Source organism: Odontesthes bonariensis, chromosome 5, assembly GCF_027942865.1.
Source record: "Odontesthes bonariensis isolate fOdoBon6 chromosome 5, fOdoBon6.hap1, whole genome shotgun sequence".
Lineage (NCBI taxonomy): Eukaryota > Metazoa > Chordata > Actinopteri > Atheriniformes > Atherinopsidae > Odontesthes > Odontesthes bonariensis.
The window spans coordinates 36,572,535-36,599,903 of record NC_134510.1 but is presented as its reverse complement, the minus strand read 5'-3'; the positions used below and the strand labels follow the sequence as shown (position 1 = coordinate 36,599,903).

Below are 27,369 nucleotides of genomic sequence, written 5' to 3'. Positions count from 1 at the left end.
CCAGTTAAATACGTTTTTCCTCATGTAAAAATGTCAGTTTTTGTAAATCCAAGAGATTTCAGATTGAGCCGACTGTGTTTGTTAAAGAAAAAGTAGCCATATGTGCAGTAGTTATACTGATTCGAGATCTATCTTTACTTTTACTGAATCGTTAACATTAGGGCTGGGCAACGATTAAAGTTTTTAATCTAATTAATCACATGATTTCCCTGATTAATCACGATTAATCGCATTTGTACGTAAAAATCCAAAAAATGAATCCAAAAGTAGTGTATAGCTTTTAGCATTTAGCTTTATTTTAAATGTGCTGCCATATGAATGAAAGTGCCATAACATTTGTTGTGCAAACACACTTTTAACATCAGCATCTTTCTGTAGTTTTTATGTAGAAGCCTCGCTCCACTGTCTGTTTCCTTGAATGACTTGCTGCTATCAGTTGTGTGTTTTGCCTTTAAGTGATATTTTAGACTGGAACTACTACGCTGAGAAGACAATTCAACTTGGCAGTGTTTACAGATGACTTTGGTTCTGTCGACTCCGCCGTCTGGAAGAACTTTAAAATGAAAATGGCCGCAGAGTAAAAGTTCCGTACCCTTCTCCATGTTTGGTGGATCCGCCGATTACTTTCTTTTCCTGTTCCACAGCAGACAGCAGCAGACTTTTACAAAATAAAAGCCTGTGAGCAACAGACTTTTACAAAATAAAAGCCTGTGAGCAACAGACTTTTACAATAATAAAATAAATAATTAAAGCCTGCGCTAATGCGCAATAAAATATTTGCCAGCGTTAAATAATTAACGAGTTAACGCGATAATAACTAGTTATTAACTCGAGTTAACTCGCCCAGCCCTAGTTAACATCTTAATAAAATCTTAAGGCCAGTAAAGATTTACAGCCGATTGGTTTCTTTTACTAAATCCATGTTTTTAATGGAAATATTGAAGTGATATCCATATTTTTCTATTTAAAAAAAGACTCAAACTGATACTAACTGACAGCAGAAGCTGCGTGGACCCATTTATTTTGCCGTTTTTCTATGGCTTTAATAGAAACTGAGCCATGTTAACACAGTTGGTGTAATCCACAGCTGTAATCGGAGCACATCTGTCTGAGTTTATCAGAATTTGAGCATCTCTGACGGATTAAAACACTTACTTCCATCTCTCGTGTCATGACAGCTCACACCTCACGGGGCTCCCAGCTCCCAGCTGCAGGCCGCGACCTCCTAACAGGGACAAAGTGAGCTTTGTGGAGGCAAAAGGCTTCAGAGTATAGGGGCCAAAGGATAACTGTTACGTGCTGCACTGGATGGAAATGAGCCATCTCAAGCACACACGCTTTTCCACTATAGGGAACATGCTCAGGCTCACAGATCCTGCATTCTTCATGGTTGGAAAACACAACGGCACACAAACAAGACAACACAACAGGGCGTCTGTTGATGATAACAGCTAGTTTGAATTCAGATTATTGGCATCGTGAGACACGGATCATTTCTCACTTTTCTTTCTGATCCTGTAAGTGGTTTGTAGAGATGATAAAAGACAGGAAGAGAAAGCAACAATATTACCGTTTCAGTTCATTTTTTGACAGCTGACTTGGTGTTTAAAGCCAGAAAAAGACATCATGACAGGTCTGAGACGAGCTTCAGGTTGAGCGTGCTGAGCAGGTGAATGAACTACAGTGCGACTGAAAGTCAAACAATAAAGATCAGATTTTACGCTCTGACACACAGGATGCACACAATCATTTCAACTAATAATCCAGTTTACAGCCGCCTTGAGCCTGAAAGCCTTCTGCTCCATGTTTTATCCAGAGTCCAGTTCACCAATTCATTTACCCACAGCTGGACAGGACACATCTGGGACACATCTTATGATTTAAAAAGGGTCAGTGCCCTTTCTTTGCATCTAGACCTCCAAAACACGAGGGGTTCTGCTGTTGCTCTTGCTTCATCTCTTAAACCAAGTGTTATGAATCACACTGACAAGCAAATTACACGAGAAACAAACTATTTCCCTCTTCTAGATCCTCAACTTAATATGAAAACAAATGTCAGATTTGTGAGTGTAGTGTGAGCTTCAGAGATGGCAGAATTAGCCTCAGGAGAGCTGTTTCCCTCCGTTTCCAGTCCCTATGCTAACCTAAGCTAACTGCTAACAGGTTCATACACACGGCAGCGATGTTGATGTTCCTCCCATTTAACTCAAGAATGTGATAAGAATGCAGTTTCCAAAGAAGCTGAAGTAAGCACTTCATTCCAACAGGGATTGTTTCTTTTTAACTTGTATGTGTCAGAGGAGAGGCAGCTCAATGAAAAAGATGTTGCCTTCTTTCGGCTTCGTTTGATGAGACGGCTCCCACGATCAGCTTTTCTCCCTTCCAAACGACTTTAACCTGCAGACCTGCATCAATTCTGAATTTACTAAAACGGCTCCATTTATTTGGTTCTTCTCTCGACATCAGAGATCCCCCCCCTCCCCTGCTCATGATCTCATCATGTGACCTCTGTGAATGGACGTCTTTATTGTCCTGAGACTGGCAATGAGAGGGGTATGCAGAGAGCATGTTGCCCACACTGACACATGTGACCTGCGCTGCCTGCACAACGGCCTCGTCTGTGGGTTCAAGTGTGGAAAATTCCACTGTTCTGCCCCAACACGTCCAACCCGGGAGATGACAATTGTGCAGCCGGCTGTAATTATTCGTTGCTTAACTTAACACCCTCACAGCAAACCGCCCTGAAATCACGCTTTTAGCACCCGTCTGTGACGACGTGCAATGCAGAAAGGCCACACATGAGATGAGATATATATTTTATATATAAAAATAGACACATATCTGGTCTTAATGGGCTGGCTCCATTAAAGCTGAAACCCTCTGCACCACTTTTAATGATCACTTACTTGTTTAAAGTGAATAAAGGGAACTGCAGTTGCTTTTTCGGGCTATAAGTCGAGCTGGCATGGTGCGCGTTGGACAGGATTTGAAGGCGCAGTCGGGGAGGGGAGGCTTTTTCTGATTTGGGAACCTCAGGGACGCATCTCTGCTTTTCATAGCTGATGCGGTCCGGTTGGCTTCTCTAAGCCATGACCTACAGCGTGCACTGGAGCGGCTCGCAGCGTGTATACAGCAGCCGAGGTGAAAGTCAGCGCTTCCAAAGGCCATGGTGAACATCCTTATTGGAGGTTCGAAGAAAAAACACGAAAAAAGCTCAAAAACAGAGTGGAAATATTCACAGAATAGTTATAAAACGAGTGTTTAGAAATAAATAAGAAAATACTTAAAAGATGCAAAAGATCTCGACTGCAGTTAAAAGCCATGAAGAAGATCTTCAGATATGTCTTGAATGTTTCAGTTGAATGTTTCAGCGGATGGGGCAGATTTAAAGCTTCGTGGCGGCCCTGACGAGCTAAATATCCCCGGCTGCATCCTCAGGAGTTATGCTGAGGATGCAGAGAATCTAGAATAACATTTTCCATGTAAAATATTCCTGAGATAACATCAGATTTGTGAAATTACTGCCGCTTAATGTCTGGTGTAAACAGGCCTTTTTTTCCTCAGTGACAGAGAGACGACACGCTGTGGCCTGACGCAGTTTTGTAGAAATGTTAAAGTTCATTAAAAACGTAAAAACAAAAAACGACTGTCGTCTTAGAAAAGAATATCTGAATGGGGACTAAATCAGAACGAGGAGGTTAAACCAGTCAGCAAAGAAAAAAACTGCACTTCGCTGCTTCAGCATCTGAAGAAGAAAACTGTTCAAAAGGGAGTTTGTTGCCATGGAAACCTAAATAAATAAATAAAAAATATACCAAATGAGAGACCAAACCAGCCACATTCTTTGACATTCCTCCTTAAAAGACAAATGATGATGTGACATCCTCTGATTAACCGTCTGGGATCGACCTCTGTGACCCTGCACTGAAAAAAACAACTCGTAAGACTTACTTAAAAAACCCTTTGTAAGTATTTGCACTCAAATGATTAAAGTAATATTTAATGCTGCAATATCAAGTAAATTTTACTTCCCATAAAACATAACAGTTTTGAAGATATTAAGTAACATTTACTTAATTACATCTAAGTTTTAAGTTATATTTATTTAAACAAATGAAGTAAAGTCTACTTGTTTTTCATAGGCAGGAACATCATTTTACTCATAGTTTGAAGTAAATTTTATATATCTGTAGTATTTGCTGTTATGAAGTAACTTAGTAGATTTTAACGCTACACTTTCAGAGTAAAGTTTATGTAGTATTTCTAGGTTTATGTACATACAACTATTAAACATTTAAATTGTATGAGGAAACCTAAGTAAAACTTACTCTTCCCCCATAATTCATGTGTTACGTTCATAAAATGTTTAATTTTACTTAAGAAGCTCGAGTTCTTACTGAATCTTAAAAATACAAGGTGGAGATGATGACAGTTACTCTAATGGAGTTTACTTCAGCAAAAAGTCACTTAATTCAGTGTGAGGTTACTTTAGTCGTAACAGTTTGTGGGGTGACCCTGCACACAGGAACAGACTCTAAAGACCAGTTTCAAACTTCTCTTTTTATCCTTTAAGGCTGCAGGAGTGTCTCCTGAAAGGTGCTCCACCTTTGTGCAGCACCACCTACATCCAACATGTTATATATAACCTGATGGTTCCTCACCAGAGCAGAGCCGGCTCCACCTGTCAGCTTTACAACAGCTAATTGTTATCAATCATTTGTGTTATTCAACCGAAACTGACACCTTGATATGATCCAACAGACCAAAAAAAATAAAAAAAGGGAACATGGTGTCCAACAGAAACAAGTAGGCAGCTTATTGCTCAACATGTATGATGTCACAGACTCAAACGGGACACAAATAACTCTGGGAAACCTCCAGGATGCTCAAAAAGACTCTTTCTGACATCAAAATATGAGCTCATTCAGATAAATCTATTCTCCATTAATCCAGAATTCTGCGTGGAGAGCCCTCAAAATCTTTCATTTATAGCCCAAAAACAAAGAAAAAAAGGGCAGTAAACCTTCTCATTAGGAAACATGAGATTTTTTTTGCACCATCATCCCATATATTTCATTAAAAGTAAAATAGATGGATACTGTAGAGGGTGGAGGAATCTATTTAAACAAAGTAAATGTTCTGTGGACATTATGGAAAAATACAGACTGGGAAAAAAAAACAAACAGCTGAACCCAGTAAGAGAATTCCGTCCGGACACCTCCCCACAACAGCCACTCAGGAAAACATGCAAGTCACATGCAGCTCATAATAACTTCTCAAGCCTTCCACCCGTGCTCGTTTTCAGCTCTGCGTCCTTTAAAACTCAGAACACGCGACTTTCCGCGGATCCGCGCAGCTGCACGCGCTGAAAAACACGGGCTGAGGGATGAAGCTGAAGCTCGGCACAAGTGGACACAAACAACGGCTTCAACAGAGGAGACAAAGCGGCCAAAAACTTGGCTTCAGCGGTGAAAAACCGACTCACCGCGACCGTCAGACATGCGGAGACCCCCGGAGTCCTCTCCCCACGAGCTCTGCGCGCGTGAGACAGCCCGTGCTGGGTGTCCTCCCTCTCCGCCTCTCGGTGCAGTTGTGTCTGATCTTGCGCATCCACAGCGCTTTTTCTTCTCTTGTCCTCCGCGAGCCAGCAGGAAGCGCTGCTCGGAGCTCACGTGGACATCTGGAGCAACAACAACACGAGCCATGTGTTCCTGCGTTTGAGCGCGCGCGCGCTGCTGATGAGACGACAGAAAGAATGAAGGCGAACTGGAATCTTCTTTTGACTCCTTTTCACACGTTAAACAGATTTATTGATCAATAAAAATCACAGCCCCCCTGAGAAATGCCCTGTCCATCCAAATTTATTATCTCTGTTCGTGTCTTGTATTGATAGAATAAATGCAGGTGGTGATTTTAAAAAAGCATATATCTGCAAAGTTTATAGCTTTATTTATTTTTTTGTTATCGTGTTTCCCCCCCTCCGTAACCTTAACCCCTTGCTGCTGAAAAAAAAAGGCGATTTTCACATTTTCGGATGTTTTTGTTGTATATAATGATTTGAAATGTAGACTTAATGAATGGTAATAAAAAAAAAATCTTAAATAATGTATTACCGAATTGAATTATTACTATTATTATTATTATCATTATTATTATTATTATTATTATTATTATGCTTGAAGTTGTAGTAGTGGTTTTCCACCGATTTTTTTCAGGTATTGTTTTCTGCCCCCCCAGATGAGCTAACTGTCCACCCACCCATACCATTCTGGTCACACCTCTGCTTCACTTACATTAACAGCAATAAATGATGACTTGTGAACAATTTCTGTTCAAGTGCAAATTCAATCATACATATCAATCCGCCAAAGGTACAATTAACCTGTAACTACATTTATCACATCAACAAAAGTAGTGCCGTTTTTCCTATTGAAAGTAAAGCTGTACTTTCTAAATATATTGTGTTATATTGAACTGTATTTCCAATACATAACAATGATAAGCACCTAGTGTGTGTGTCAGAATTTATTGTGAAAAAAGCTCAAATTCAAATTGTGCACCCCTGCTGTCAGGTCTTCTCACAGGTCATTCAAAGTGTTGCAAACAGGAAAAAGAAAACAGAAAAGTCGGGAATGATTCCACTTTTACATTATTCTCAGGCCCTGTCCTCGCTGTCCTTTGGTTTTTCGTCCACATGCAACAAATGTTTCATAAAACTCGAGCAACAGCTTCATACATCACAACGTCAACTCACTTTTCTAGTTCCCCTCCCACTCATAACTGCTTACTTTTCTGCCGTGCTTTTACCTGATAACGGTTAGGGTTAGAATCCCTGTACATGGTTAGATCTACATGATGACAGAGTGCACATTTTATCTTTATAGTTTGAAATGCTCTTTATGTCATGTGACTCCTGCCAGACAGAAAGCACAAGTCGAGGGTAAAGTTGTCACAATTTATATCCCCCGATTCCAAAAGAGTTGGACATGTTGCAACTAATCAACTGGCAACAAGTCAGTAACATGACTGGGGATAAAAAAAAAGAAAAAAAAAGAGCACCTTAGAGAGGCAGAGTCTCTCAGAAACATGGAGAAGCAGCATGTAGACATTTTTAAATCCAGGTTAAAAACATTTCTGTTTTCATGTGTCTATGCATGAAATCTGCACGATATCTTTGAACTTATCTGGACTGTTGCTTGTTTTTAAATTAATTCATATTATTTTATTTGTTTCTCTTTATATTCTTTTATGTATTTGTAATGCTTCTTCCACTCCCTGCTGCAATGCTTTTATTTTATGTGAAGCACTTTGAATTGTTTTGTACATGAAATGCGCTACAAATAAATTTGATTTCATTTCATTTTGAGGAGTAAAGATGGGCAAGAAGACTTTAAATTATTCATCTGAGCGTCAGCGGGTCAGAGGTCATTTAAAACGGACCGAGGCAAAGTGGAAACAAATCAAAGTTTGAGATTCCTTTACGTAAATCAGAGACACAGCGTTCTCTGAACTAAATGGAAGAGGAACCATCCGGCTTGTTATCATGACTCTGACTCCTACATCTCTGATGGCATGAGGATGCATTAGAGTCTGTGGAACCGGCATGCTAACCCTTTAATCTTAGAGTCCAAGGAAAATGCAACAGACCCATGGCTGAAATAATCATTTAGCTTAAAAAAGTAAATGTTTTTCTCTGCCGTGACGACTCACTGTGGCACATCATATAAAAATGTTGCTAATAGTTTTGTGGCGTTAAAATGTTTGACGGAAACGTTCAGGCTTCAAAATCATGGTCCTCACTGACTTTTATCTCTTGTGCCATCAGGATGTGGACATGCTTGTTTTTTAGAGAAGTGTCTCAACTGCTGCGGTGTGTATTGTAACATGGTTTCCACAGATATTCAAGGACGAATCCTCTTCATTCATACAGAAAAATGCTGTGAGGATGGTTTTGCTTTTAAGTCCTCCATCTGCGAGTGAAATAACAAAAGAAAGAGTCCGATAATCACCATAAGTCATCAGGATCGATCCTCAGAGGGGCCACGACTGTCAATACAAAATTCAATTGCAGTCTGATAGTTAGGCCCTTGTGAAGTCACCCTGTTGGTGTAAAAGCACCTGTTCTGTTTCAGGGCATTTGGGACTGCAAAACACAAACAGAACTTCTCATTAAGTTATCAACTTTCTTTGCGTTTAAAGAAAATAAAACACAATCTTTTAAGAGGCTCAGAACAGCTCGAGTGATCCCTTTTTCTTCCCTTAAACTGCAGAACGGCTGCAGTCCAACAGCAGCTGCACATGCACGCCAACTTTCTCAGAGTCATTTTAAATGAAAACTCATCTTAAATCATTCACAGACATTATTAAAGGGATAGTTCGCCTTTATATGACATGAAGCTGTATGACATCCCATATCAGCAACATCATTTATGAACATCTTCTTACCCCCTGCTGCGTCCTGTGAGCAGAGTTCCAGCCTCGTTTTGGTGTTGATGAAGGTAGTCCGGTTAGTTGGCTAAAGGGAGAGAAAATAGGGCCAAGCGATTGTGAGGTCTGACTTTTTCCTGGAGAACGATTTTGTGATGCAAATGTATTACTCTGTTGAACGCATATTGTTTTGAGAAGCAAAACGCTTTATTTTTTAAACCCCAGCCAACTAGCCAAAACTCGTCTGGAACTCGGCTCACAGGACGCAGCAGGATATTAGCAATAAATGATGTTGCTAATATGGGATGTCATACAGCTTCATGTCAAAAGAGGCGAACTATCCCTTTAAGCTGCCGCCACGGAAAAAAATGTAGTGTGTCATGGCTTTGAAAAACACCGACTGTAAGTGTTTCATGTTGTCTTTAGATTACTCGTAAAAATCCAAGCAGCAGCCATGACAACAGCTGGATTCTCTAAGGACAGGAGCAGATAATTCTGCTCCAGTTTAATTTGGCCTCAACTTTAAAGAGGAACGCTGTAAATGTGTGTACAGTCCTGCTATCTGTGATTCATGGAAATAAATGCGAGGACGGGAGGTTCAGTGTGAGCAGTCCGTAGCAACGAATTTCACTTTTGAGCCTTTTTTCTTTTGTTTTCGAACACAGAGCTCGATGATAAAGCAATATTTTACACGTGCTGTATGATGCAGCTTCTGTAAAACAACATGGATCCGCCGTGGCTTCAGGGCTGAGAGCCCACATCACAGCTTAGTGTAAGCGTGGTCGGATTCTTGTTACGGAGCAGCTGTCTTTTCCTCATCGCCGCTCCTTCACTTCAAGGAAAAGTACTGAAGAAAAGATGCCGATTCGACTGTATTCCTTCATGTTTTACATGCTAACCTGCTCTAACACACCTGATCCACAGGAATGGGTCGTTATTAGCTTTTTACACGATAGCAGGATAACATGTTTCCCAGCTCCAGCTGTGTCGGAGCAGGCTAACAGCTGGCCTAACAACAAGCAGCTGTGGGACAGAACGATCTCCTTTCATTCAGAAAGGACAGCCCAGTGTATTCTGCTCTAAAAGGGATGCTGAAGGAAGCATTGCAGCTTATTTCTTTTGCATTTGGATCATTTGAACAACTCAATTCAGAAATCTAAGTCACCTGTAAAAATGTCAAATTGAATTAAAATACACGGAACTAACCTAGAAGTTTGCAGTTGGATGGTCATGGCAGACGTTTGAAACATTTCTTTCATTCTTATTTTGCCTTGTGGAAACAAACACGTGGATATTTTCTTGCTTCTTTACTCATACAGACATCAAAATTCAAAGCGATGTTTGGAAGTTTCGACCTAATTCTTGAAGCTGGAGTTACTCTTTTGTTCCTATAAAGAGAGTCGAGCATAAAAACAACTTGGGCTGGGCGAGTTAACTCGTTATTATCACGTTAACTCGTTAATTATTTAACGCCGATAAATATTTTATCACGCATTAACGCAGGTTTTTTTTTTTAATTTAAAAGAAAAAAAAGATTATTATTATTTTTTGTGGCTTTTGTGCCTTTAATGGATAGGAAAGTTCAGAGAGACAGGAAGCAGGGGGCAGAGAGAGGGGGAACAACATGCAGCACAGGGCCGTCCTATGCGGGACTCACACCGGGGCCAGCTGCACAACTGATAGCAGCAAGTCATTCAAGGAAACAGACAGTGGAGCGAGGCTTCTACATAAAAACTACAGAAAGATGCTGATGTTAAAAGTGTGTTTGCACAACAAATGTTATGGCACTTTCATTCATATGGCAGCACATTTAAAATAAAGCTAAATGCTAAAAGCTATACACTACTTTTGGATTCATTTTTGGATTTAGCGTACAAATGCGATTAATCGTGATGAATCAGAGAAATCATGTGATTGATTAGATTAAACATTTATATAGTTTATCTGTTCACTGAGGGTTTTCTTTGGCCATAGGTCCTACTGAAAATCCCACCAAATGTTTCCCAAATATGTTTTTTAAAAGCGCTATAACAAACTTTAGAGTCTCCTTCTGAACCACGCTGGGCTGAAACATCACAACAACAAACCCTGCTGTCACATGGCAGCAGTGACCTCGCTGACTCATCAGGAAGTTACTGGAAGTCTTTATTACTGTAACAAGAAGCCTCTTGGATGATGTAATGCCTGAAAAGTTACATAAAGTCCAGTTGCCTTTGACTTGCTTTTAGTTCCACTGTATCAGGTTATTTCATCGAGCCTGCTTTGTCACAGCCGGTTTGATTCTGTGTGGGACAAACATCCATTTCTGTTTGAGTTCATCTGAACCCAAAGCTTTGTCACATTAAACAGCGTTTATTTTAGTTCACCAAACTATGTTAACTGAATCCAGGTTAGTTGTTTTTAATATTTAACTGATCGTGACTGGTGAGCAGTTTTAAACTGCACGACAACAACTCTGTGATGTCGAGGCGCTCACTGGAGATTTAAAAAGCATCCAAGAACTGTAAAAAAAAAAGAGAAATTAGTGTTCCATCCATCTGATAAACCTAAGATTAAATCCATTTGTACAGCACATTACTGTGGGAGAGTCTAAAGGGGGAGAAAGCTTCTCCTTCAGAGCCGCATCATTGATGTTCCTTCATAGGTTTGTGCTCATGTTGCTCCACGGCTACGGTTTAAACACGCTTTAGGTTTACTCGTCTAAGGAAAAAACCCTCATAACGGCCGACTTTACAGGTGTTCTTTCCAGTGATTTTGTTTATAATCTCATTATTTTAGCTTACTGAGTTTTATCTGATTTTCCATGAATGTCCCTTTTGAGCTCTGCCTCTCAGTTCACGTCACGGATTTCCTTGAAAGAAATTCATGTGAAAACTTGCATTAGGTTCATAAGCCCTTGAACAAATCCTATAAAGCTTTTCAAACTAGTTTTCTACTTATGGATTTATTTCAGTTCCGAGATCAACTTCATCAATTTTGCAATCATTTCCAAGCCTTGCAAAGCACTCATTTTTCTCTGGACTGGACATCGACTAAAGCTCAAGGGAAATTTGCAGTTAGGCAATAGTTGCAGAATATTTGGTTATCAGACTAATACCTGCATTCATTTGACATATAAAAGATGTTAAATGATCAAAGACGAGGTGAAATAGGTGTAATAATATATGTAAATACAGTTAGTTCAGTTCTGAGCAGCTTTAAAGTGAATATCTGCTCTGAGCTCCTTTCTCCTCCAGCACAGCCTGAACCCTCTCAGACGAGCTTTCTGTCCTTTCTTTAAGGAGTCTTCAGGAATAGTTCTCCAGGCTTCTTGAAGGACATCCCAAAGCTCTTCTTTGGAAACCCACAAAGAGCTTCTAGATTATTCATTTCTGGTGGCATAAAACAGTTTAATCATTTAATTTATATTAATTGTTCCATAATTAGTGATTCGATTATATCCTATATTCCTTTTTTAAGCTTCAAATTGAATCTTATTTACTTTTTCTTGATTTTGAATAAAATATAATTCTTATTATTGTCTGTTTTTTCCTACTTTTCTACTTTTAGATGTGATAACATAAATTTTTTTGGGATTAGGATTTTTTTTAAACTGAATTTCATATATTAATTTGACTCTTTTGGTAACTGAAAGCAGTTTTAATGTAAATGTACAAAAAAGTTGAAACTGAAACTGTTTCTCACAGATGCAGCTAAAGAAATGGGAACAAATGATGTGTCTCTGTGACAGGCTGCTGGGAACAAAGTGCCTAAAGATCCAGTTTAAAACGGCTTCTTTGCTAAGTTGTCTGTTCTGTGTGGACACAACACTGGGTCATCCCTTGAGTTAGGAGCCTTTTTTCTGCCTGCATGGTTCATAGGTCAGAGTTACAGGCAGGGTAGGGGATCTTTTTCTGGAACATTTTTTTACATATTGCTTGAAATACTCTTCACACCCCCATTGCAACCAATTAATTAAAAGTTTTGACACAAATATGAAAAGTTTTAGTGGCCTCTAGAACGTACAATCTAGGAAAAACAGTATCCAATCATTGTGAACGGACCGTTCACAATGATTGGATTCTGATGCCGTCTATCAAACTGCAATCTGCTCCTCCCTCCCCCTCCCCCTCCCCCTCCCCCTCCCTCCCCCTCCTTCTCCCTGTGCGCGTACCCTGCTCCGTGAACGAAGCTTGGCAGGAAGCTAAACTAGAGCCAGCTTGGCTAGCACCTAGCATTATTAAACGTATAGTTAGCATAAACTAAATACTAAATACTAAATACGGCAACGATCGATGCTTGCTGTCAGAACAGCGCTCATGCACCTTCGTGCTCGTGCGCGTTCATGTACTCTAGAGGCGTGGCTTCGGGGGGAAAGTGAAGAAAAGGGTTGGGACTTTTTACCTGTGTATTTTCAAAATGCAGCTTCCCTGGACTCAAAATCCAGGATCTCCTACCCTACCTTTAAAGGGGAACTCCGGGGCATTTGAAGCGTGTTTCCATTGCTAGAGGTTGTCAAATACTGATAGTAGGACACAGAGAGGTGCAGATCTGTGCTCCCTGTGTGGAGATCGCTCTGTCCGCACAGCATGTCATGCGAGGCTAATACGTGGTGGCTAAGGGGCAAGTGCTAACCCTTCCACGTAAAACAACAACTTGCACACTGCAGAAACGTCACACCACTTTATAACCCATCCGACAATAAAGTCACAAGCCTTACCATCAAAACCATATGCATGGTTCTCACATTACTGGCATGGGGACGTTACAAAACAACTTTATAAACAGCATGTCACTCACCGGCTGGTTGTAGGCTCGCGCATGTGAAAGCCCAAAAGAGTCGATGGAGGATAATCCCATATACAAAACAATTATATTCTCTAGAAAAACTGCAAGAATATTACTGGGTGTGTATTGTTGTAATGTTTTAAATACTTGAACGCAGTTTTTCTAGAGAATATAATTGTTTTGTATATGGGAGTATTGTCCATCGACTCTTTTGGGCTTTCACATGCGCGAGCCTACAACCAGCCGGTGAGTTACATGCTGTTTATAAAGTTGTTTTGTAACGTCCCCATGCCAGTAATGTGAGAACCATGCATATGGTTTTGATGGTAAGGCTTGTGACTTTATTGTCGGATGGGTTATAAAGTGGTGTGACGTTTCTGCAGTGTGCAAGTTGTTGTTTTACGTGGAAGGGTTAGCGCTTGCCCCTTAGCCACCACGTATTAGCCTCGCATGACATGCTGTGCGGACAGCGCGATCTCCACACAGGGAGCGCAGATTTGCACCTCTCTGTGTCCTACTATCATTATTTGACAACCTCTAGCAATGGAAACACGCTTCAAATGCCCCGGAGTTCCCCTTTAAGTGGCTTAACATACACATTCCTCTGAAAATGATCAGGAACAAGGACTGAAAATGAATGAAACAGCAGCCAATGTCTAAATAAAAACTTTGAAAGACCTTCAGAAAGCTGGAAAACTATTTCTCAAGAACACTCTGAAAGAATACAAGAAAGTCTGGCGGCTTGGACAGAAAATATGAAGAAATTAAGGCCCGCTCAGTAATTTTCCACAGTTCTACACAGTGAGTATTACTAGCAGAGGTACTCATATTCTATACAATAAATCCTATTATTGATATTATAAACTTGTAAGGTCTCACCCACAGACAGCTGAGCTTATGGATTGATATCATGAATGCGTTTATTTTGGCAGAGCCAGTTCAACTAGAACTACAAGCTGATTATTAGCTCAGAATGGATCTTAATCAGCAAAGAAAGACTCAGATCAGTCTGCAGGAGCTTAAGGATCACTTTCCCTCTGAATTACAGTGAAGTTATTCAGAAATGTGTCGCTGATATGTTGTAACACCTGTGCGCTATTAAGACTATAAAATGCCTGTTGTTATCATTATTATTATTATTATTATTATTATTATTATTATTGTTGTTGTTGTTGTTATTATTGTACAGAATCCAGAGAAACACGCAGTCCGGGTCGGTGCAGTTGCGCCAAAGAGCTGCTGCTGTTAAACTGGCGCAGCGGTGTGCTCTGACCTGTCAGTTTTACGCGTCCGCTCGGTTCATCAGGCTTCAGAAATAGTTCCCGAACGCACAGAGGAGGAACCAAGAGATACAAAAAATGTACAGCTCGTCTATCATATCGCGCCAAACAGCCGCCCCTTCTCCCTTATGTTCTCTCCGCACATTTCGCAAAAACAGAGCGGAGGATCCACCCTCCGGCCTCAGACTTTTCTTCCACTGGATGTGGCAAATGAAAGAAAAATGTGTTGTTGTTTTTTTTCTATCAGGAGGCAAATAACAACAGAAAATAGCTCTGACATCAACACTGGAATAACAGATGGGGTGAATTCTGCACAACACCCTCCAATCTTTGAGACTTTGCGCAAGCAAATGGTGTGTAAGGTGCACCTCCAAACAGGCCGGCCCAGAGGCGTTACTTACGCATAAACTCCAGACAGGCGAGGCACTTCCTCAGCGCGAGCACGGACCCCTGCGCGGACATTTCTCAGGTGGACCACAGGTGCTTTCAGTCAAAAACGAAATCTAATGTCTTCATTCAGCGTTTAAGCTTCTCATTCCGTCCGCTCCAAAGTCCCCGCGGCCCCCATAGCCTCATGAGCTCACAGACAGAGGATTGATGTGGGTCAGAGAGGTTTCCCAGCCCCCTTACCCAGCAAAAAAAAAAAACTGGGCCAACACCAGTGCCAACCGTCTTCTGTTGGGGAGGCACTGCGCCGCTGGCAGGGGATTGGTTATTCTGTGAGCCTGGTCAGCGGTGGGCACCGCGCCTGGGACAGAGGGGGACACAAGGGATGGAAGAAAGAGGAGAAAGAATGGCACATGGAGACCTAGTTTGAGAGAAAAGGCAGAGGTCTTTGAAAGAAGTCACATGAGGAGGTTGAAAGGGTTCAGCTCACTCACACTGACTGAAGGAATGCTGGAGTCTGGATATCTTTTACTGCCGATCAAGAAGAGATTTCGTGTGTTAGAAGAGGTGAAAAATATCAGAAGTTACAGATCTCCCTCTGTGCTGCTCTCATTTCAGTTTCATGTTTTCATTCAACAGTGACACGAAGAGAGTTGGAATTAGGATTTATGGTCATATGTTGAGACGGTTCGACAACATTTTGCCAAATTTTAGGTGAATAAAAAGCGTGGAAGCCTTGAGAGAGAATACTTTCTATTTCCTAATAAAAAAAAAAGACTTCTGTTGAAGAAACTGGATTCTAGAAGTTCTTTTTTTTTTATCATTTGAAATGTAAAAATAGAACAATTAAAACTTGTAATATTTGACTGAGAACCCTTCAGATTTGTGGAACTCATATCTAGGGCTGGGCGAGTTAACTTGTTATTATCGCGTTAACAACGATAAATATTTTATTGCGCATTAACGCAGCTTTTATTATGTATTTTATTTTGTAAAAGTCTGCTGCTCACAGGCTTTTATTTTGTAAAAGTCTGCTGCGGAACCGGAAAAGAAAGTAATCGGCGGATCCACCAAACCTGGAGAAGGGTACGGAACTTTTACTCGGCCATTTTCATCTTAAAGTTCTTCCAGACGGCGGAGTCGACAGAACCAAAGTCATCTGTAAACACTGCCAAGTTGAATTGTCTTCTCAGCGTAGTAGTTCCAGTCTAAAATATCACTGAAAGGCAAAACACACAACTGATAGCAGCAAGTCATTCAAGGAAACAGACAGTGGAGCGAGGCTTCTACATAAAAACTACAGAAAGATGCTGATGTTAAAAGTGTGTTTGCACAACAAATGTTATGGCACTTTCATCCATATGGCAGTACATTTAAAATAAAGCTAAATGCTAAAAGCTATACACTACTTTTGAATTCATTTTTGGATTCTGCGTACAAATGCGATTAATCGTGATTAATCAGAGAAATCATGTGATTAATTAGATTAAACATTTTAATCGTTGCCCAGCCCTAGTGATATCTCAACATAAACCTGGACTTCCTGGGTCAAATATCTTGAAATACAACCCTCTGTTGTCACAACTCCCAATTCAAGAGTTCATCCGATAAGATTTTATCTCAATCTTAAACTAAAGCCTGAAGTGTTTCAGCAAAGATGCCACAACTAGCTAACATTTAACCATCCACAATACAGACACAAAGGAGCATCTTTACAGATGTTTCTTCAGTCGATGGTTTGCCCAAAACATTTCAAAAGAAGCTATTCTACTGGACATAAACTCACATTTCTGAGCAAGGATTCCAGCTGATGTGCAGAAATCAAACTGGCTCTCATCTCTTTACTTTATGGAGGTTTGTAAAAAGAAAAATCTGACTGCACAATAGCTCTTCTGTGTTTCTGACGCGAATTTGTGCTCGTCAAACAGCCTGCGGTCACTGAATCAAGTGTGTAAGAAACCTCCTGAGCAACTGTTCTACATCACGTCATTACTAACCAATCAGAGCGGTCTGGGATTCTTGTGAAGGCAGGTCAAAAGAAACCTGTTCAAGCAAATTAGCTCTTTAAGAAGTAGCCTCTTTTTAAACGGATAGTTCGCCTCTTTTGACATGAAGCTGTCAGTGGGGTCACATGGCACTGAAAGGATCGGATTATTGGCTAAATTACAATCAGACTGAGTTATTAAGTGCATGTAGACACCTTAATCTGACTAAAAATTGGAGATAACTGGGTTGAAAGTCACTCTAAACCTGCTTGTAGACGCTGAAGCACGTGGTGAATCAGACTTTGCGTTCTGCGCATGCTCCAGATGTTTTCCCGGGGTCGTGACCCGGAAGTCAAAGGAGACGATATTCCTGTTGTTGTCGCCGTCAGAAAGAAACAAACAACGCGATGGAGAACGCTCCGTTGGGCATCGCGTTTGTGCAACAAGCAGCTCATCACAGACCAAATGTAGAGGGACGTAGCTTCATCTTGCTCTGCGTTCTCCATCTTTCTCCAATGCCTGAGTTTGTTGTTGTTGTTGGTGGTGAAGAGGTCAACAGGAAGTGGCTCTATTAGCAACAGCTGGAATGGGTACAGCGCCACCTATCATACCGGGGTATGACACGCTTTGTGCCTCTGATCCCATTCATTCACCGCCATATATCCAAGGAGAATTACCCTAAACAACTCATTCTGATTGTAATTTAGCCAATAATCTGACATGTATGACATCCCATATCAGTAACATCCTTTATGAACATCTTCTTACCCCCTGCTGCGTCCTGTGAGCAGAGTTCCAGCCTCGTTTTGGTGTTGACGAAGGTAGTCCGGCTAGTTGGCTGGGGTTTAAAAAAATAAAGCGTTTTGCTTCTCAAAATAATATGCGTTTGTGGCAGCCGAGCAGACTAAGTTAAGCTCAAATGGTTTTCGGTGTGATCCAACAACGCCACTCCAGGAATTTCACCCAGAGAATTATTAAGTTTAGGTTCAAGGACACGCAGGTTCAATATACTAGGAATGAGAAGACGTAGTTCGATGTTTATACAAAAAGATATAATTTTTATTATAATCGTTGTCTTTTTATAATATGATTTAAAAACATTCATACAGAAAAAAAGAAGACCTAAACAATGCTGAGCGTGACTGGGGAAACAGGGGCTAGTGAGAAGGGGGGCAGAATCCTAACTAAAATATATAAAGAAACAACAAACCAACTTAAAGGCACCAAAATGTGAGAACTCAAATCCCAAAGGAACACAGCAAAAAAAAAAGGGGGAAGACCACCAGCCGGACCACCAGCACCCAGCCACCAGACGCCAGCACTGAGAAGGAGATAAACAAATCTTAATAATGGTCAATTTAGTAACTGAAAAAGAAATAAACAAAACCAAAATACAAATGTACTCCAAAAGAAAACAATATACAAATTATCTCAAAGTAGCTAACAAAGAAAACAAAACAGAAACTAAGGGAGTGTAACCTCAAAATCAATTAAAACTGCCAGACACCCTCCGTGCGTCAGGCACAGCGCTCAGACCGCCGTCCGTCGGCGCCAGGCGCAGCCGTTAAGGCTGAAGCACTAGACGATTACAACATTAAAACAGGGAATCCCAAGCAAGACCTTGTTCAGGCAATACTTATCGGCGATAGATAAAAACCCCGAGCAGGTTGGACGAACTGTCAGTCAGTAAAGCAGGATCAGAAGCTCCGTGCAGAGCAGCAGGATAAAAACTCCGTGCAGAGCAGCAGTGTCTCCAGCCTACCGGTCAGTGCGCCCAGAATTACAACGGCATCTTATGATGACACGCTCCGGAGGAGGAGAGGACGATCCAGGCGGCAGTACACCTGTTAACTGAGCATACTAGCGTTAGCCCTAAAATGTAGCATATATACAGAGACACAGAGAGATCAAACACTCACCACCGCGAGGGGAGACAGCACCCCGAGAGCCATTGGAGCCAGGGATGCATAACGGCCACCACTGCAGCAACAACAAATAATCAGCACACCAGAGAGACCAAAAGGTGAACATGCCGCGAGAGCAGCAGACATACCTTGTCGAGAAAATGACCCCTAACCCGGAAGCAGACAATTCAATGGAAGCAGACAGGGAAAGCATGAGGGAGGGCTCCTTTTATACTGCCACTCCTCTGATTGAATAATTGACAGCATGCCTACAGGCAGGTGAGGGAACTGGTCATGCATCTATGCTGCTACACGTTCAACAGAGTAATACATTTGCGTCACAAAATCTCGCTTGGCCCTATTTTCTCTCCCTTCGTATCACTGCGTGCTGCCGACAGCCGCGCCCGTTTCATGGTGTTTACTGCTCGCATATTGTTTTGAGAAGCAAAACACTTTATTTTTTAAACCCCAGCCAACTTGCCGGACTACCTTTGTGAACGCCAAAACTCGGCTGGAACTCGGCTCACAGGACGCAGCAGGGCAGGTCCTGGAGGGCCGCTGTCCTGCAGGTTTTAGAGGTTTCCCTGCTTCAACACACCTGATTCAGATCAATGCATCATCAGCAGGCTGCTGCAGAACTTAACAATCTTTCGAAGAGATCCATTTCATCTGAATCAGGTGTGTTGAAGCAGGGAAAAATCTGAAACCTGCAGGACAGCGGCCCTCCAGGACCGACTTACGACATCCTTACAGCAGGGGGTAAGAAAATGTTCATAAATGATGTTGCTAATATGGGATGTCATACAGCTTCATGTTAAAAGAGGCGAACTATCCCTTTAAACTCCAGCATGGAAAGCAAATCATTCCTATAATTAGGTAAAAAGAATCATTACTAATAAGATAATTGTCAAAAAAAGGAAGTAAAATGTGAGCACATCCAGCTAGAAGGTCATCTATTTCTCTTTTAACATAGTGTGTGCGTGAGTCCATGGGATCTTCTCCAGTTCCACTTATTTTATATTATGGTTTATCTTTTGTTTCATGCGTGGTAACCAAGTGGACCTCCCTAAAAAAACCCTGAAAACTTTGTTCCTGGAAATGAAACGGTCCAAATCCGGTGGAACGATTATAGTATAAGTATAAATGTTGAACTAATTAGCATTTATTCACTGCATGAGATGGGATGACCTACCAAAAAAAGAACAGAATAAACAAACGGGTCAACATCGTCCGAGTTTGTTTTTATTGTTCAATGCATGGCCACACACATATACTGGTTTTCCTCTGCACTGTGCATGATGGGACAGTCACTATGGAGATGGTGGAGTAGATGGGATACATTTTAGGAGTTTACAGAGGTCCAAACACAATCCACATTCCTCAGGGAAAGTCAGCGGATCCCTCTCATCCGAGCCCCTCCGACCAGCCTCCACCAACCCGCTCTCCCTGTAACGTGACGTTTATTAAAGAGATTCTGGTTTTACAGGCTTCTTCTTTTCAGGTTGAGAGCCGACTTGGTCAGTGGATCAAACGCACGACAACAATCCCTTCCCTTTCCCCTAAACATTCCTGCACATATCATTCAGATTCAGCTTACAAAAAGCAAAATAAACGACATCATTTGGGTACAAAAATAAAATCAAAATTAAAATCTTTAAACAGGGCAACACCTGTATTTTTTTTTTACTTTTCTTCTCTCAGACAGAAAAAGCACAATATATAAGTCACTGGTCACGAAAGGAACACCGCAAATAAAGAAAAACAAAACCAAAATAAAATTTAAAAAGCCACATGTGAAAGAAACCGATCCCGGAGAAGAATACGCCCGTTTTTTTTCCTCCACCCTTCCTCCAAGCCTACGACCAAACGAGACGCCCGGTTTTTGTTTTGGAGCGGTGGAAGCCTCGGGCGTCTGGCGGTCGGTGCGTTCTCCGTCGTAAAGTCGTCACTATACACCCTTTCCTTTCAAAGCCTCGTCAGACTCCTACATCCTTGACCCTGTTTCTCAGTGGACCGATGGGGAGGAGGGAACGGAAACCTAAACCACTGCTCTAAATATCTATATGACTTCTTCTGAGAGTGAATGTGTTTGTGTGTGTGCACGTCCTCTCAACACGTATGTACTCGTTTGCTAACATATACAGTGTATTCCTGGTTAGATGTGAACCAGGGGCACTTTTAAATGGTGTAGCGTCGTCTCACCAGTTCCTCACCCGACCACCAGGGGCCACTCTTTATGTTTAGGATTGGGAGGTGGGAGATCTGCTGCTTCTTATAGCGTAGTTTCGCTCGCGTGTCTCTTCTTCTTCTTTTTTTTTTTTTTTTTTTTTAACCTCCACTGTATTTACTTGTCCAGCACTCTAAGCTTTTGACTCTTCCATCCAGCTTTCTTTTGAGTTGTTTGTTGCCTTTTGGAGACGCAGATACACACAGAGCAAAAGAGTGGGAGAGAGAGAGGGAGCGAGTGTTGTGATCGATCAGCTGTTCGCAGCACCGACAGCTGCCCCCCTTTTTCGCTTTCAGCCGATCTCTTTCCACTGACGGTAGAACTCCACGATGTTCTTCAGCTCCATGCCCGCCGAGCCCGCCGCCTGGACCGCAGACTGCCAGAGAAGAAGAATGAGACATTCAGATGAGTACAAGCCATGATGTCACTTTAACACGTTAAAGGGACAGTTCTCCTCTTTTGACATGAGGCTGTATGACATCCCATATCAGCAACATCATTTATGAACATCTTCTTACCCCCTGCTGCGTCCTGTGAGCAGAGTTCCAGCCTCGTTTTGGTGTTGATGAAGGTAGTCCGGCTAGTTGGCTGGGGTTTAAAAAATAAAGCTTTTTGCTTCTCAAAACAATATGCGTTCAACAGAGTAATACATTTGCATCACAAAATGGTTCTCCAAAAAAAGTCAGACTTCACAATCGCTTGGCCCTATTTTCTCTCCCTTCGTATCACTGCCTGCTGCGCCTGTTACGCTGTTTGCTGCTCGGAAGCAGGGGACTGCTCGGTCTGCACAGTTTACATAGCACACAAACAAAAGAAAAGGAAAGGAAAGAGAAGGAAAGGAAACCAAAGGACACAAAACGAAACGAAACGAAACAAAAGGAAAGGAAAAACGCCTGCCGACAGCCGTGCACCAAAAAAAAAAATAGGGCCAAGCGATTGTGAGGTCTGACTTTTTCCTGGAGAACTTTTTTGTGATGCAAATGTATTACTCTGTTGAACGCATATTGTTTTCAGAAGCAAAACGCTTTATTTTTTAAACCCCAGCCAACTAGCCGGACTACCTTCATCAACACCAAAACGAGGCTGGAACTCTGCTCACAGGACGCAGCAGGGGGTAAGAAGATGTTCAGAAATGATGTTGCTGATATGGGATGTTACACAGCTTCATGTCAAAAGAGGCGAACTGTCCCTTTAAAGCTGTGTTTGAGACCGTTTGAAGCATATTCGAAGAGTTTTTTTAAGTCATTTTTCTGAAATGCAGCAAAAACTTAAATAGGTAAAGTCTTAATTTCTTTACATCCAGTCCAGCTCTGAGGTCTTTACACCGGCTGCCTGTCCATCAGAGGACAGACTTTAAAGTTCTGATGCTGCTCTATAAAGCTCTGAATGGTCCAGGACCAGAACACATCAGTGAGCTCCTGACCCAGTATGAACCTTCCAGACCCCTCAGCTCATCTGGATCCGGTCTTCTATCAGTTCCCAGAGTCAGAACCAGACATGGAGAAGCTGCATTCAGCTTCTATGCTCCACATGTCTGGAACAAACTCCCAGAAAGCCTCAGATCAGCTGAAACACTCAGTGTGTTTAAGTCCAGGCTGAAGACACACCTATTTTCAGCTGCGTTTGAATAAAGCTCCAAATCTGAAGCTTGAGGTTCAAAACTTAATCACATTTTAACCACTAATTTTATCTATTGTTCTTATTTCTTTCTTTTTTGTTTAAAATCTAAATCATGTTTTTTATTTCTACTGTTTTAATGCATCTGTAAAGCACTTTGAATCGCCTTGTTTTTGAATTGTGCTGCACAGATAAACCTGCCTCGCCTTTCATCCTTATTCAAACAGACACAAATGCAAATAAACTGACATATTTCATTGTATTTAAACAAACAAATGTAAAATCAGATGCAGCAACACACGTTAAGAGGCAGCGCTGCGTGAGGAAACTGTGATGTCATCATGATCTATACCGCCACACGGGCTCCGGAGGAGCCTGGACAGCCATGTTTGGGTTGTTTCGGCAGTGAAACACCGAACTCGTTCACACTCAGCACAGTTAAGTCATTCGAGTCAGAGTTAGATTTGAACCCGGACATTTAATCAGACCATCGTGCCCGACTCAGCATACATGCACAGAAGGGAAATCTGGTTATTGAACAACCTATATCTGATAAAGTGATAAAGTGATGCCTTAAAGGCATCCGACTGCTTCTAACTCTGTATGTCGGTTACATGCAAGTGCAGATGAATTCATTTTATTAGAGCAGAGTGACCAACGGGCCGTTTTTCCAGTCAGTTTCTGTATAAAACGCATTTAAAGTTCTTATTAACACGCAAACATTTGCACGTCTTCATCAGACTGTTCTCATGAGCCTTCACTTCTTTTACTACATCATGTAATATTACTGAGAAGTGCTTTTCTGAAGGGAAAACAAGCTGTTAGTGACCCTGAAAAGCTCAATCTGTCGAGCCAGGCCGGACTGCTTCAACTCCTGACTTTGGCTGTGTTCGAAACCGCATACTGCATACTTCCATACTGCATACTCATCGATCAGACAGTATGTAGAGCGTTTACCCACAATGCATTTCACTGCTGCCCGAGCCGAAATCAGCCGGCCTGAAGCTGATTTCTCTTAAGCTCTAAACTCTGTAAACTTTAGCAACATTTGAAACATTTTCAGGCGAGAAAGTAGTCGTTTAGATCCCCAACGTGTTGAAAACCTGACAAAATACCGGCTATTTACAAACTTGTTCCGACGAATTCGGCGCTACTAAAGCTAGCCGCAGTGAGCAACGCACTTCCGGTTATTTTCACAAAATAAAATACCCGTTGCCTTTTATCATCGGGAAAACCATTACGATACAATTGGTGCTTTTGTTTTGAAAACAGGAAGTGAACCTACCCTCGTTAGCTAGCTTGAAACTGCCGTTTTGACAGGAAATGACGATCGGCGACGTCACGTTGCATCTTGGGTAGTTTGAGTATGAGTAGTAACCTCATGATGCACACCCAACATTTCAGAGAATCTAGTATGCATCCGGGAACTTCTCACTTACTAACTCAGAAAGTTAGTATGCGTAGTAGGAGTAGTAGGAGAAGTATGCGTTTTGGAACACAGCCTTTGTGTTTGTTACTGAAGCTTCAGAGAGAGACACTGACCTTCATGGCTGCTGACCGAGCGCACAGCTCCTCCACCTCGTGGGCCGTTAGGATGGTCACCATGCCAGCTGTGTCTTCGTCTCCGTTGCTCTGGGAGACGGTGAGCTGACGACAACTATCGACCATCTTATGAAGGTGCCTGGGAACGAGGAGCCAGGTTAGCAATCGCATCGTTTCAGCGAGCTTGTTAAATGAATCGAGGCGAACAGCTGGACAGAAGCAACGCTTACCAGGCTTCAACATCCTGCCGTTTTAGTTTATCTCTTTCAAAGCTGCGACCCGACTCCTTCTGGCAGCGGATGTATCTGCAGAGGAATGAACAACACAGAGATTAAAGGAAACACGGTCCCCGTAGACGCGGTCCCGGGTTCAGATCCCAACCCGCGGGCCTGTAATGCCCTGCTTTCCCATCTGTTTACAGGCAACAACGACCTGAAGTCTGGCACTCTGTGATGTTCTGCCGGGCCTTTACCGCCGTGGGGCTGCCCCCGTTCTGTCTTCAGAAAGCTGTGGTTTGCTTTCACAGAACATTTCTGTGTCCATGTGTTCTACAGGCGATCATGTTCAGATCATCTTCCAAAACTTCCTCCAGACCTTTCCATCTCGTCACATTTTCATTTGTCCAAAGGACGCTGTTCCTGCAATGACCCGTTTTTAGGTCATCTCTCATCTGGATCTTTCTACTCTTGAACCTGGTGAAAGTTCTGCAGAACAGTGAAATCTTCTTTTTAAGACTTTGAGAAGGGTTGATGGTTTTCTTACCGCTGAAAGCATCCTGTTGACCATCCACTCTCCTCTGGACAGATTTTAACGTGCTCATTTTTGTGCACTTTTTTTTAGTTTTTATTGTATTTGTATGTTTCCATTTTACAGCCATTTGCAAACAGAATGTTTAAGTGCTGCAAACCTCCTTCACACTGAGTATTATTCCACGCTTTGCACTCCATGTTGCACATGTGTTTGAAAAGTGCCATATCGATAAAGTTTAATTCAATTTCTTTTTCTCAAAAAGTACCAAGTCACTGGTTTCTGGGATGACGTCATCGCCGCTCATTCATTCTGTGAAAGTCGGCCAACTTCACACGGAGTTTGCTGCTGATAGTTTTGTGCAACATGGCAAAATATTTAGGAGATTTTGACAACGACTTTGAGTACGATGGACGTCCTTAGAGCCATATGAACCAACTGGGACTCTGAGAACCTCAGGGAGGGGTCTCCTGCCTCTCCTGCTGGAGCCCAGAGTCAGGACTAAACAAGGTGAGGCTGCGTTTCAGTTTGATGCTCCTAACATCTGGAACAGTCTTCCAGAAGATGTGAGACAGGCCTCAACTCTGACAATGTTTAAATCCAGGCTGAAAACAGTTCTGTTTAGCTGTGCATATGACACCTGAAAGTATTTTATCTGCACTCTTTGCTTTTAAATTAATTAATGATTATTTTTCATGATTTTATTTGCCTTCTTGTGATTTTATGTAGCTGTAAACAGGGTGTATTCAGGTATAAACAAGTTCAATTTAAGACTTTTTAAGACCTTTTAATACCACTTCTAAATGAAATTTAAGACCAAACGTACGAAGGAAATACCTAGTAAACACACTGACAGTAAAACGGTAAAATGACAAATGACGGTTGAGTTTAAGAACATCGACTAAATGTGTGTCATGCGAAAAGATCACAAAAGTGTCATCACTGTCCTAAATTAAATTTATTACAATGTTTTCAGAACATTTAAGTCCCATGAACAAATGCTTCTAAAATCAAGTAATTATTTATTTATGTATATATATATATATATATATATATATATATATATATATATATATATATATACACACATATATAAAAATACTGTTCCTTTAGAGCAAAAAGAAAAATACACAAATATTTAAGACCCATGCAATCTGAATTTAAGACAATTTAATAGGTCTTATTTTCAGGAAAATTGATTTACGACTTTTTAATACTTTATAAGGACCCGCGGCCACCCTGTGTAAAGCACTTTGAATTGCCTTGCCTTATCGGAGTGAATGAGCTGTGCTGCAGCGGCGCGCGTTGAAGACGTCATTCCAGGAGACGGTTGTGCAGAAAGCCCCCGAAAAGCCTCCCGATAGCCCCCAATAACAACAACACGGCAGCTCTGAGCTAACAGTGCAATAGTACGCGTTCATTCATTCATTGGTCTAAAAGTATTGGTGAAATAAAGACAGATAATGCCTTATTTAGAGGCTGTGTTGTCTCTGCCCTGTTCTCTCCCGTTATATGGATATACGCCGATCTCCAGTGATCTAAATATCTTCTGAAGGACGCCGACTTTCACCAAACTGTTATCGGTGAGTAGATGAATGTGTTTTATGCCAGAAATAAGGTCCAGGTTTAAAACAAACAAACAAAAAAAAACACGAACTTCCCCTTTAACTTCAAGAAGCTTTGATCACTTCTTAAAGCAAATCAACTGTAATCAACTCCAGATTTCTTTTAACCGGCTCATGATGAAGAAAAAGTGAAATAATCATTCTAAAACCCTTCCTGTCCTTTTTAGATCTTAACTAGGGCTGGGCAACGATTAAAATGTTTAATCTAATTAATCGCATGATTTCCCTGATTAATCACGATTAATCGCATTTGTACGCAGAATCCAAAAATGAATCCAAAAGTAGTGTATGGCTTTTAGCATTTAGCTTTATTTTAAATGTTCTGCCATATGAATGAAAGTGCCATAACATTTGTTGTGCAAACACACTTTTAACATCAGCATCTTTCTGTAGTTTTTATGTAGAAGCCTCGCTCCACTGTCTGTTTCCTTGAATGACTTGCTGCTATCAGTTGTGTGTTTTGCCTTTAAGTGATATTTTAGACTGGAACTACTACGCTGAGAAGACAATTCAACTTGGCAGAGTTTACAGATGACTTTGGTTCTGTCGACTCCGCCGTCTGGAAGAACTTTAAAATGAAAATGGCCGAGTAAAAGTTCCGTATCCTTCTCCATGTTTGGTGGATCCGCCGATTACTTTCTTTTCCGGTTCCGCAGCAGACAGCAACAGACTTTTACAAAATAAAAGCCTGTGAGCAACAGACTTTTACAAAATAAAAGCCTGTGAGCAACAGACTTTTGCAAAATAAAAGCCTGTGAGCAACAGACTCTTACAAAAATAAATAATAAAACCTGTGTTAATGCGCAATAAAATATCTATCGGCGTTAAATAATTAATGAGTTAACGCGATAATAACGATTT

At 41.4% G+C, this 27,369-nt stretch overlaps 2 protein-coding genes across 3 annotated transcripts in view; both read right to left on the bottom strand.

Annotated features, from left to right (window-relative positions):
- Positions 1–15,169, bottom strand: part of paqr6 (progestin and adipoQ receptor family member VI) — a 37,046-nt gene extending 21,877 nt beyond the window's left edge. The window contains exon 1 of one of the 2 annotated variants that reach the window (XM_075466272.1): positions 14,876–15,169. In XM_075466272.1, the coding sequence (XP_075322387.1) occupies positions 14,876–14,936 (61 nt within the window). In that variant the 5' untranslated portion in view covers positions 14,937–15,169. Of the gene's footprint in view, positions 1–5,485; positions 5,647–14,875 lie in introns of those variants that run through there. The other variant, XM_075466273.1, reaches the window with a different exon arrangement.
- A 4,801-nt stretch (positions 15,170–19,970) lies between these two features.
- The window catches only part of smg5 (SMG5 nonsense mediated mRNA decay factor), a 29,796-nt gene continuing 22,397 nt past the window's right edge, over positions 19,971–27,369 (bottom strand). Inside the window, exons 20-22 of the mRNA XM_075466271.1 lie at positions 24,367–24,441; positions 24,137–24,275; positions 19,971–21,353 (exon numbers count right to left, since the gene is read on the bottom strand). Of these exons, the coding sequence (XP_075322386.1) occupies positions 21,270–21,353; positions 24,137–24,275; positions 24,367–24,441 (298 nt within the window). The 3' untranslated portion in view covers positions 19,971–21,269. The remainder of the gene's footprint in view (positions 21,354–24,136; positions 24,276–24,366; positions 24,442–27,369) is intronic.